Source organism: Condylura cristata, unplaced genomic scaffold (assembly GCF_000260355.1).
Source record: "Condylura cristata isolate star-nosed mole 26May11 unplaced genomic scaffold, ConCri1.0 scaffold00032, whole genome shotgun sequence".
Lineage (NCBI taxonomy): Eukaryota > Metazoa > Chordata > Mammalia > Eulipotyphla > Talpidae > Condylura > Condylura cristata.
Genome location: NW_004567133.1, coordinates 8,268,554 through 8,280,789, shown reverse-complemented (window position 1 = coordinate 8,280,789; position 12,236 = coordinate 8,268,554). Strand labels below are relative to the sequence as shown.

The 12,236-nt window shown below is 44.7% G+C and overlaps 1 protein-coding gene across 2 annotated transcripts in view; it reads left to right on the top strand.

The window, feature by feature from the left end:
* The window catches only part of PRKCB (protein kinase C, beta), a 281,444-nt gene that overhangs the window by 111,745 nt on the left and 157,463 nt on the right, over window positions 1-12,236 (top strand). For both annotated transcript variants that reach the window (XM_004692061.2, XM_004692060.2), the window contains exon 3: window positions 10,227-10,309. In XM_004692061.2, coding sequence (XP_004692118.1) covers window positions 10,227-10,309 — 83 coding nt within the window. The remainder of the gene's footprint in view (window positions 1-10,226; window positions 10,310-12,236) is intronic.

Sequence of the window (12,236 nt, the reverse complement as noted above, 5' to 3'; positions counted from 1 at the left end):
GCACTTCCTCTGGCTGGAGATAATCCCTAGGTCCAGATTTCTTCATCAAGGGCTGAAATAGAGGAATTTGTTTCCTCATTTCACTAATACAGACTGGCTGAATTGAGCATTTCAGCCAAACTCCGACATGAGAGAGAAAAGAGATTTATTTATAGGAATATATGGAACACAGGAGAAAAGTAGGGACCTCACAGACCATGTCTGACTTCTGACCTTCGGTTTATTAGTTAGAAGTCGTTTGGTCTCAAGAAACAAAACCAGCTCAAGCTGATTTAGGCAAAGAGGGATTTGTTGACTTACACAGAAAAGTCAAGGGGTTCTCCCTTCAAGCCTGGCTGGAGCCATGTGCTCATATGTAGTCATCAGACACTCGCGGCTCTGCTCTTTTCTTTGTGGGTTTCATTCTGAGAAAAGCTTTTCCTTTGTGATAGTAAAGGTGTTCGAAGCAGATTCATTCCTCTCTAACTTAGCAATTCTGCTGGAAAACAAATCCTCTTTCCTAACAATTCCCGTTAACTAAGCTGAAGTCCTGATCCTCACTGGGTGGCTTGAGTCCCTTGCCCAATCCCTAAACCCACACTGTGGCCTGGGCCCTAGGTCTTCTCGGGGGACCAGGGGGCTCGGGTAGCTTCTGCCAGCTCTCAGGAACTAGGAATCAGTGTGGAGTGACTCCCCCAAAGAAAAGGGTGGGTGCTGGTCAGGCAGAAACGAGAGGTCCTAGCGTTTGGTTGGAGTTCAGTCTCCTGTTCCCAGCACTCTAGGGCTGGTGGGTGAGGAGCGTGCTGCTGCGTCTTAGACATCGTGTCCTGTTGCCCCAACTGTGGGGGCCTGGTCAAACCAGGAAGGCCAAGGGGTCAGGAACACTATGTGTATCCTCCAAACAAGCAGATGTTCTTCGTGGCCGTCCTGCCCAGGGACCAGGCTTTCCTGGGTCAGTATAGCAGAAGTGGAGGAGAGGCGAAGGGTGGCTTCTTGCCTTCTGTTTATTTACTTCTGCAGTCTGTTCTTTACCTCTTGTGTTTTGCTTACCTCTTGTTGCCTCACCTGTTTTATCTTGTATAGTTAAATCAACCTGGTCACATCTTGAGTGAAAGCATTCCTTTTCTGCAACAGCCGACCACTGTGAGCTCACTGCTTTGGGGTTTGTCTTCTCCTCTTAGTTTCTGGGCTGTTGAGAAATGAAGATGATTCTTACAGGAATAATTCATCATCATCAGAACTTAAAGAATTCCCTAGCTGACTGGATAAATAAAAGGTAGCCCACCCAGCGAGTGGAATAAGATGCAGTTGGTGGAAACCGACTGAATGCCTCCTTTACCTACGGAGATAGAATGAGGCCCTGGTGAATCAGTCTGAAAACGCACAGGGTGAAAGAGTGTGTGGAGAGCGATGTTCTTTACCATGCAAATCACCAGGGGAGCTTTCTGAACACACCTGCCCTCAGTCTCCCCGCCTCCCCCCCCATTGATACGAATCTCTGGGGGTTGGGCCTGAGTACTGATTTGTTCTATATGTTCCCAGGTGACCTAGTATTCTTCCAGTACAGAGAGTAGAACTGTAGCATGTATAAGGATATAGAGAGAAAAAGCAAGCAGAAAAGAGAATGTCTCACTCTGTGTATAGACTCACATCTGTATTCTCATACATGCAGAGAGTATGTCCAGAAGGGGACACGAGAAACTGGAAAGACTCATTCTCCCTCGTAGTGGAGTGGAACACTATTTCCCAGCTGTATGTGTGTTGACAATATTCATATTTTGAAACCATAAGCATTGAGCACTTTTTAAAATAAACTCTCAGCATTCTAGGGCTGGGTGAGTCTGGTGAGTGAAATGACCCTCTTGAACTCTGACAGCTTGTCTGCATGGGGGCCAGCTACCCACAAATACACACATAACACCCCAACACCCCTGGCCACAGCACCTTCCTCTTGACTCAGCCGTGGTGAGCCATTTCTGAGCGTGGGAGTAACCAAAGTGCTCAGTCATTCATTGATTCATTGTCAGAACATTCATTCATATTTTTACAAAGGGTTAGATGTGAGGTAGGCACAGGCCAGGCTCATCTGTTCCCATGTGCGCGTTCATATGTGAAGTGGGTGATCTCATCCCCATTTTTCTGTGGTTGGGGATATTTTAGCTTTGAGATCATATGTAACAGATGGAAGCATTTGAGCCAGGATGACCAGCTAAAACAAAGTCTGTAGGCTGGGAGACTCAGATGTCTTTGGATGGCCTGCACAGAAATTAAAAAAAAAAAAAAAGCTATCTGGCAATTCTGGTCCTGTGATCCCCAGACCCCTGCTGAATGGAGCCAAGTGTCCCTGGGGTGGGCATATACTGCAGCCCAGCCCGGCTCCTGGCCTTCCTTCTTCCTTCCTTGGTGCCACACCAAGCTTGGGCACTGAGACACAGGGCCTGGTTTCTGTAGGCCAATGAGTCCGCAGCCCCTCCATGAAGGTAGTTAGGATGAGCCAACATATCTTTCCACGGGGCTGCCAAGCTGAATTAGCATCCAGATCATGCCATTTCTGTTCCAATCTGGCCTGGAGTCTGCTAGTTGGACAAATAAACTCCACTGCCTTAAATTTCCTTTGTGAACTGCTTCTGATGGGCTGTTGGCAGTGATGTGTTTGTGGAAAATTTGCACAGTAGAGAATGAATAAAATACATTATAGCCTGGCAGAGTGTGGGGCAGTGGAGTGAGAAAAAATGAGAGTTAAACTAGATAATGATTATATTGTGGCTAGATGCCATACTATGGTATTTGAACATTGTTCTTTGGGCCAGTGCTGGCCAATAAGGCTTTCTATGACAATTCTCCAGGTGCTTGTAGTTCGAGACACATGCAGCTGATAAGTACTTACGGTGTAGCTACTAGTGAATGAAGCATTGATTTTTACACGTTAATTAATTTAAGTTGGCGTAGCCCCCATGTGGCTAGGGGCTACCATATTGGACTGTGCAGCTCTGGGCCAGTGAACAGTGGTCCATGAATGTGTTGAGGTGGAGAAATAATGGAAAAGCTGAGTTCTCAGAAGATGAATTTTCCAGGAGCCCATAGGTTGGCTGGGGTGGAGGAAAGTAAGTAGGGATAACACCGACAATATTTCACATCTGTTTGACACTATGCCCACGCACTGTGCCGAGTTGAACTCATTTAATCCTACTAATAACTCATTGAGAAAAGCACTGTTATTATTTCTTTTTTACAGAGTAGGGAACCAAGACAGAGCAGGGCCAATGGACTTCAGGGCCAGCACTAGTAAATAGTGGTGTCTGCTGTAGAATCAAGCAGCATGGCTACAGAGCTGTCATGTATTTACTTCTTCCCACCCAACCCCACCCTGCTCCAGGAAGTAAATGAACCTTCATTGAGAGCTGACTTAGTCGCCTGTTGCTGTCTTGCTATGTGACAGCTCTCTCAGATCTCATAGCAATTGTGAGACTTGGGTGGTCTTATCTCTTTTATGTGGAAAATTTAGTTGACAGAGATGAGGTATCAAGGTAGAGTCATCAATTTCTGGGGGAGACCAGTTACGGTTTCATTGCAAAATTCCATCTGTGAGTTGCTGAGGGAGGGCAGTTAGGGTGGAAACAGTGGGGAAGGCACAGGAGGGTGTGGTATGAAAGATGTTGCGAAGGAAGAGTCAGTAGGATTTAGCTACTCACTGGAAGGCGGGGGTGAGGAAAGCGGGGGAGGATTTCTTCTGGAACACTGAGATGAATGACAAACACAAATGCAACTACATTTTGTAAGTTGAGAGTGTGGGCTCTACAGGAAGACAGACCTGGCTTTCAAATGCAAGCATTGCCAACAGCTAGCTGGATGCCACCAGGCACAGTATCTCTGGGCATCAGCATCCCTGCCCCTGCAATGTAGATCATAACACGTCCTCATGAAGCCTTGATGAGGCTCAGGTGAAATCATGGATTAAAATCCCTTTCAGAGGAACTCTCCTGCACTGCTGGTGGGAATGCAAACTAGTACAACCACTATGGAAAACTGTTTGGAGGTTTCTGAAACTGCTGAAAATGGAGCTTCCATATGAACCAGCAAATTCCACTCCTAGGTATCTACCCAAAAGACACAAAAACACAGATTCAAAAAGGCACCTGCACCCGCATGTTTATTGCTGCTTTATTTACAATAGGAAAGACATGGAGTCGACCCAAATGCCCAAAAGTAGATGACTGCATTAAAAAGATGTGATACATGTACACAGTGGAATATTACTCAGCAGTCAAAAAAGATAAACACATGTCTTTTGCAGCAACATGTATGGAGCTGGAAGGGATCATGCTTAGTAAAATAAGCCAGAAAGAAAAGGAAAAATATGGTTTCACTCATAGCAGGAGTATAATGGACCAGGCGAGAAAAATAATAATAATGAACAACTGTGTACCAGAGACATTTTACGGGGTTGAGTGGGGGTTGGGGGGGGAATCCATGTTTATTGATGCTTTATTTACAATGGGAAAAACATGGAAGTAGCCCAAATGCCCAAAAGTAGATGACTGGATTAAAAAGATGTGGTACATATATACAATGGAATATTATTACTCAGCAACCAAAAAAGAGAAACACATGTCTTTTGCAGCAACTTGAATGGAGCTGGAAAAGATCATGCTTAGTGAGATAAGCCAGAAAGAGAAAGAAAAATACCGGATGGTTTCACTCATAGCAGGAGTCTAATGGACCAGGCGAGAAAATAATAAGAATAATGAAGAGCTATATACAAGAGATATTTCGTGGGGGTGGAGTGGGGAATGGGATCAAAAACGGGGTGAGGGGAGGGAAGTGCACGGGACTATGGTGATGGCACACAGGTGACTTGGTGATGGGAAACCCACAGGGATTACAATTGAGATGAAAAATATACAAAACAATGTAAAAACAAACTATTATATTATAAAAAATAATAAAATAAAATATTTCCATACCAGTTAAAAAAAAAAATGGAGGGGAGGGAAGTGCACTGGACAAGTCGTCAGCAGGGTTACATTCCTCTGGAGGCTCTTGGGGATGACTGGTTCTTGCTTTCCTAGATTTTGGGTACACCCACATTTCTGGGCCTGTGTTCCTCTGGAGCAGACCCCAACCCCTGCCTCTGTAATCTCATCTCCTTCCTCAACTCTGACACTCCCACCCTCCCTCTGAGAAGGACCCTTATGACTCCCTTGAGTCCACTCAGGATAACCAGCTATAACCTCTCATGTCAAAGCCCTTAATTTTAAATTTTAGCACACCTGCAATGTCTAGTTTGCTATGTGAGGGGACACAGTCACCAATTTCAGGATTGACATGAACATCTGTGGCACCCCCTCCACCACCTTCCCCCTCCTCCTACAACAGGGAGGGAAGCATTATTCCACCTGAAAGGCCAGCCTGTGACCTTCATGACCTCACATGAAATAAGGGAGGGATGGAGGTAGACAAGCTGGGGACCTTGATCTCATTCTCAGTTGGAGTTGAGTAGCAATTTCCCCTTTGAAATAGGTGATGCTCATCCATCATCCTGGATGGAGAATTGCTGACCTGCAATACCTGGTCCTCACTCCCCAGCTCCTGGGTTGCAGACCCTTCTGACTTCCCATAATGCGTGTCTACAGGCTGGACTCGGGGGGCTGTGGGCTATGGGTTTCCACCTCTGTGGAGCAAGGAGTTACTGAATAAATGATGAAGCGTCAAGGAATTCTTGGCTCTTCCCAGATACCTGTTTGCAAGTAGGGCCTGGTACATGTTTCAGCAGCTCAGTGCATGTTGTTGCTTATTTAAGAAAAGCTGGTCTTACCCAGAATTTGCCAAACAGAAATGAGGGGGTGTTTATTTGTATCACAAAGGGATTTAGTTTGTTTCTTTAAATAGACAGCCTACTACTTTTCTTTAAAGTATTTTAGTTAATGGGAAATTTGATTTGCACAACTTTCCAGAAACACATAGTATAAAGGAAGTACCTGTACTAGAAGCTCATCCACTTACCAAAGTCTGTCCCCAGCTTCTCTGATGTTGCCACAGAGGTGCCTGGCCTGCTGGTCCCATCTTGGTGGGGGATGGATTATTTGTTTCAATGGCAAATTGGAAGGTTGTGTAGCGACTGGCTACACCTCCCAGGGAGGTGGGATGTGGAAGGCCACCCTTGACTGCCTCTGCCTGGAGCTGCCTGGGCCTTCATTTGTTCCTGTGGCTGAGGACAGTCATTCTTTTGCCAAACATTTATTTACTGAATACCTATTATGCAGCAGGAATTGTGGTGTATACTGGGGACCGAGAGATGAGTCCCCTCTCTTCCCCCAAAGAGAGGAAGGATGAAGAAGATCATCACTGATAGTTGGGCTATTTTGAATAAAACTTCTGGACTGAAGCAACAACTTGTAAACGGAGGGGTTGCAGTGGGGCAACTATCCTCAATAGTCCTGGGTCGAGGAAGAAATTAAAACACTAAAAATAGACCACTTAGAAACTTAAAATAGTGATGGCACTAAATATACAATGTAGGGTGCAGCCAAAACTGTACTTATAAGGAAGGTTTTTAGTTTTAACAATCTTTAAATTTTTAATGCTGAGACATGGGAGTAAATGCACTGAGCTGGGTATTGGAGATGCTTTAAAAGTGACTAATAAGCAAGAACAGCAGGTATTTGCTGAGCACTCAGGACGCTTGAGTGTTGCTCTGAGCATGGATCGGCCCATTTAATTCTGACCACACCACCTTGATATGGCTAATATTATTATCACTGTCAGTTTTTTCAGAAAGGAAATTGAAGCACAGGGAGATGAAGATAATGCATCTAGGGATTATGGTGTGCAGATGACGGATGCAAGATTCACAGCCAGCACCTGACTACAGATATATGCTCCCAACCAAGAAGTACAAACACAGATTAGTAGTACAAATAAAAGGAACAGTAGCAACAGTAAAGTCAGGGAAAAACCCACGAGGGTGGATAAATACACCCATGATTTGCTGCTTTAAAATGAAAACAAAACAAACAAAAAAACAAAACAAAACACCAACAGCAACACAGAAGACAAGCCTCTGAAAAGTTAAAAAAGAAACTCCCTAACAATATAATAAAAAGGAAGAATGATAAAGGGCAAATTATCACCCCAGTGACACAGTTAAGCCTGGCTAAGGAGAACACTAGGGACTATTTCCAAGGGAAATAAAAGTCCCAAAGTTAGTTTGAGAAGAGTGAGGGAGTGATGAATTGGCAACATCTTCAAATAGTGCAGGACTGTCTGATATCTCTCTTTCATTCCACATTGTTCTGAAGATATGGTAAGGGGGGAAGAAGCATGTCTATCAGGAAGGAGAAAAGAAATATATTACTGGGGATAATGTGATTCTCTCCATGGAAACTTCAAAGCAAGCAACTGAAAACTCATAAAAACTATGATGAGTTTAAAAATGCTTGCAAAGTAAATATACCAAAAGATGCATTGCTTTCCTATTGTGAACAGTAATGGATTGGAAAACAAAGGGGGAAAAATGTCCAAATCACAAGAGTGTGAAAAAGACTCCCTCAGATAATACTAAATGAAAAATGTGAAGGACTCATGGAGGAAAAGACCACTGGGGAAAGGGAAATAGATTTTCAACAAGGGGACACGTGTCCTTCCTGATAGCAAGACCCATTGTCTGGCCCTCCTGGGTGGTGCAGTGGGTTGGAACGCAGCACTGGGAAGCTGTTGGCAGCCGCTTCCGCACAAGTTCGATCCTCGGCCAGGCAGTGACCCACAGGGCACAGCAGACCTCTCCTGACCTGCCCGCTGCTTCCCTCAGCTGTGTGTTTCACTTGAGCTGCCTGGTCTGCTCCCCACTCTGTCTCTGGTGAAACCTCTTATCCCCGCCCCCTGCACCTCTGGCCTCTACCCCAGTTTTGTATGCATACATAAATAAATCTTTACATATTAAAAAAAGATCCCTTGTTGTAAAAGTGTCAGTTATCCTGAATTTACTTTCTAAATTTAAGATAATATCAATCAAAGTGCAAGTAAAAGTTTTTGTGGGGATAGGCTAAGTACAATTGCAATAAAAATTCTATTAGTCTTTTTAACAGCTGGGAAAACTGATTCTAAAGTTCATTTGGAAGAATAAACATGCAGTGATTGCCAAGAAAATGTTGAAAATAAGGATAATGAGGGAGGACTTGCCCTGCCAAGATATAGCATATTATAAAGCGCCTATAATTAAAACCCTGTATTGCTGCACTACAAGACAGATCAGAAGGCCCAAAGACAGACTCCAGTATGTGTAATTACTTAGCATATAATAAAGTTGGCATTTGAAATCAGTGGGGAAAGGATGAATTATTCAATAAAGATGCTGGGGCAATTGATTACCTATTTGGGATAAAATGGCAAATTAGATTCCCGTATCATATCAGATACCAAGAAATTACAGATGGAGTTAAGAATTTGAAATGCAAACAATGCTATATGAGAGTTAAAAAAAAAAAAAGAAGCAGAATAGCATTTATCTGACCTTGGGGCATGAGGGGAAACTTTTGTTGGAATAAATTCTTTGTCCAATATTTTTCTTAGAGAGGTTTGAACGTTCCATATTCGACTATTTTTATTTTGAATCATTAACACACATTTAACCTTAGAATGTTCTAGATGTAACTTCATGATAGCTATAATCTCTTAAGGAATAAACAAGACTGCACATTAAAATTTTGCAGCTTGCCTCCACTTCTTAGAACTCAGGTTCTTTTCTCCCTCTTTCTTTTTGTTCTGTCTTTGACCACTGTTTTTAAATTCCTTTTATACACTTTGCTGTTGTTTTTTGAAGTGTATAGAGATGTCCACCAGTTTCAGATGACATTCAAGATGGTGGTCTCCGTACAGTCTGGACGAGTTCACTTTTTATGTTGTACAATCTCCAGCATCACAGAGGATAGATTACCTGCCCTCAGAGTCTCTCCTATCCTTTCGCAGTTTGTTGAAGGAATTAGTTGGTCATCTATGTCGTTGTCATATTTTAGTGTATTTTTGTTCTTATTTTTTTGATGGCCTCCCATGTCATTGAATAAGTCCCTCTGTTATCTGTATTTTTGGTAATTAGTAGCTGCACCAAGAGGCTTGAACTGACTCCAATTATTTTGGCAAGAGCATCTGGTGGACATTTAGCTGTAGGCGGGCGGTGTCCTTTTGTGATGTTGTAACTACCGGTGATGAGACCCATGATGCACCTGCTGGTCACTTTGCCGTTGCCTGTTCTGTTTTCTGGGCTGAATCTGTAGGAAGGTTACGAGTCGGTCTCTACGGCCTTGCGCCAGCCGCTGCCAGTCTGAAACCTAGAGATTGTGAAAGTAGATTTGCACAAAACTATAAAAGAAGATGTGAATGCTGTTAACATCAACTTTACTTTGTATATAGTCTCTGACTGTCCCTCTCGCCCAGGGCTACAGCCTCAAATAGTGGCGCCTCATCATAGAGGTGCTCAGTTCATGCATGTTGAGCACAGGTGCACGGTGTGTCCTTGTCAACTACTGAAGAGACGGTGGAAACATGGCAACTGCTGTCCACTGAGTGGACGCTGCTCCGGGTGAGGGGCAGGTGTGCTGTCATGTCCTGCTCACTGTCAGTCTCTGCATTCCCATCCAACACACACGCTCCACAAGTGTGGTTGTAGTATTGAAACACATGTGTTTTCTATGCTTATTGATTTAAACACAAGCCACCTACACTCTCTGGTGCCATATCTAAGAGAAAACGCTCTTTCCAAATGCTCTTTCCAACCCAAGACTTAGGCTGTCTTCGAGGGCTTGTTGTCTGAGCCCTGACCTTGGGAACCTAGTTCATTAAATTAACTTATTTATATTAAATATTTACTTATGTATGCACACAAGAACTGGGGAGAGGATCCAATAGAGACAGAGAGGGGAGCAGAAGAGGCAGATCTACTGAAATATACTGCTGAGGTGAGGTCTGCTGGCCCTACGGCCAGAGATTAAATGTACTTGGTGGCCGCAGCTTCACAGTGCTGCGACTTTACCCCTTGTGCCACTAGGGAGGCCCCCTAGTTTTGCAAGACACAGCAACAGAGTTGCCAGAAATTTGACTCCAGTAGGGACAAGGGGACAGATGTGTAGTCTGTGATTTTGGTCAAAGCCTTTATTTGTCATAGCATCTGAATTTAATGCTCCCTCTCCCTCCCCTCTCTTTTCCCTCTCTCCACACCCCCCCCACCTCCCACCCTTATTCTCTCTCTTCTGCAGTGTGCTGTTTCGTCGTGCACAAGCGGTGCCATGAATTTGTCACTTTCTCCTGCCCAGGCGCTGACAAGGGCCCCGCCTCTGATGTAAGTAACGAGCACTGGCCACCTCTGTGCACGGTCAGTGTGTCCTTTGGGTGAATGTGACACATAGACAAAGAATGTCAGGATGTTCTCATTTCAAGATGCTGGGGCGTCCTTACATTCTCCCTTGTTTTTCACTTTCATAAAAAAACCCAAAACAAACCACTGTGGGAGTCAGCGTGGCTGTACAGAGAAGCAGCTGGTCTCCTGCTGTGATTTTGCTGAGTGTCTTGATCTTTGTGGCAGGGGCATGAATTGTTGCTGCCACTACTGTGTAAAGGTGGTTGGCTTTGGTGCCAAAGAGGAAACCTTAGCATGCACTTGATAGTGTTGTTAGGGAATTCTTGGTTCTCAGACTAGGAGGAAGTGGGTTTCTCCTGCCGCTGTGTCTCCCAAGGTTTAACTACTGCTGGTGGGACAAGGGGTCTTGCCAGCAAAGCAGGCAAGTAATTCTGTTTTATTCATCATGAATTTATCTTAATATGGCTTGGGAAAATGTATCTGGCGGGGGTCTTGCATTTATGGTAGGGAATATTTTCTCCCTGCGTAAAGTTATTTAGTCAAATGAAAGATAACTTTAATTAAAGATGAAGCGAGTGACAATATGGGTGTTATATGGACATGATATGGACGTGACAGGTCTTGGTACAAGTTTGTCCAAAATTTGGGGTACATTGTCGATGGTCTCCCCAACAGCTATTTGAAGTCTTCACTATTTTCTTTCTAGTGGGGTCTTTGTATGTGCTAAAGCCTGGAAATACTTGCTGTGCCAGGTTCCCCAGTAGCTGGTAAATGAGCATCCGACTGTCCTTCTCAGGGGTACCACAGGGGAGATCTAGGAAAGACTTTGCTTTCTGCTAAGTCATCCTTTCCTTCATCCTATTGGGCATTTTGGGGGCTGGATATACTGCTGGGAGCTGTGGCAGCCCTTTTGTGCCAATGAGGGAGACATGGCTGATATCCTGAGCATGGTAAGATGCAAAAGGATCTGGGTCGCTGATGACTCAGAAGAACTGCAGAGTCAACTCTGAGTTAGCTTATCTGCAGACAGCACGAGGGAGACACGCAGTTCCTCTCGATAAAGTCTCAGTGTCTGAGATGTGCCTTGTATGCAACTGACATTGTCCTGATTAGGCTTTCCACCACCCACGCTCTTCCCTTGCCCAGTAATGAACTGCCTCTGTGGGGGCTCAAGTGCAGCCATCACCCCCTTTCTCTTTGTTACTGCTTGCTTCCTCCTCCTGGACTTTCTCCACGGGCCAGTCCTGTTTGTTGTCCCATGACCGGTCCTGCTTGTACCCCCTTAGACTTGACAGCTGGCCTAAGTTTGCCCGAAATGAGGGGGGCCTCCCTTCTGTCATTGCATTTGTTCTTCTCTTGCTGGCCTTTTATAAGTGGTCATCCTTGCCATTTTGCTACACGTAGGCATGTCCACCGTAACAGCAACACAAATACCTTAGAGCTGCTGTTACTGAACTCAGGGGGGTGTTGCTTGGTGCGAACCAGCCAGTTGACCAGACCAAGATGGAGCTTAAAGGTAAAGAGGGTTTTATTGAGTTGAATCAAGCAAGAAGACACTGTTCACAAAGCATTAGATCCTGTCTAAAGGGAGTTAGGATTTTTTTTTAAAGATTTATTTATTTATTCGTACAGAACTGGGGTACAGGCCAGAGATGCAGAGGGTGAGAGGATTCACCAGAGACAAAGCGAGAAGCAGAACAGGCAGATCGACGAAGTACACTGCTGAGGGGAACAGCGGGCGGCTCAGGAGAGGTCTGCCGCGCCATGTGGTCACCACCGGGGCAGGCGGGAATCGAACTCATGCGGAAGTGGCTTTAGTTTCTCAGTGCTGTGCTTTAACCCTCTGCGCCACCAGGGAGGGCCGGAGTTAGGATTTTTGTAGGACAGCTGGTGTTGGGACAAATGGGGG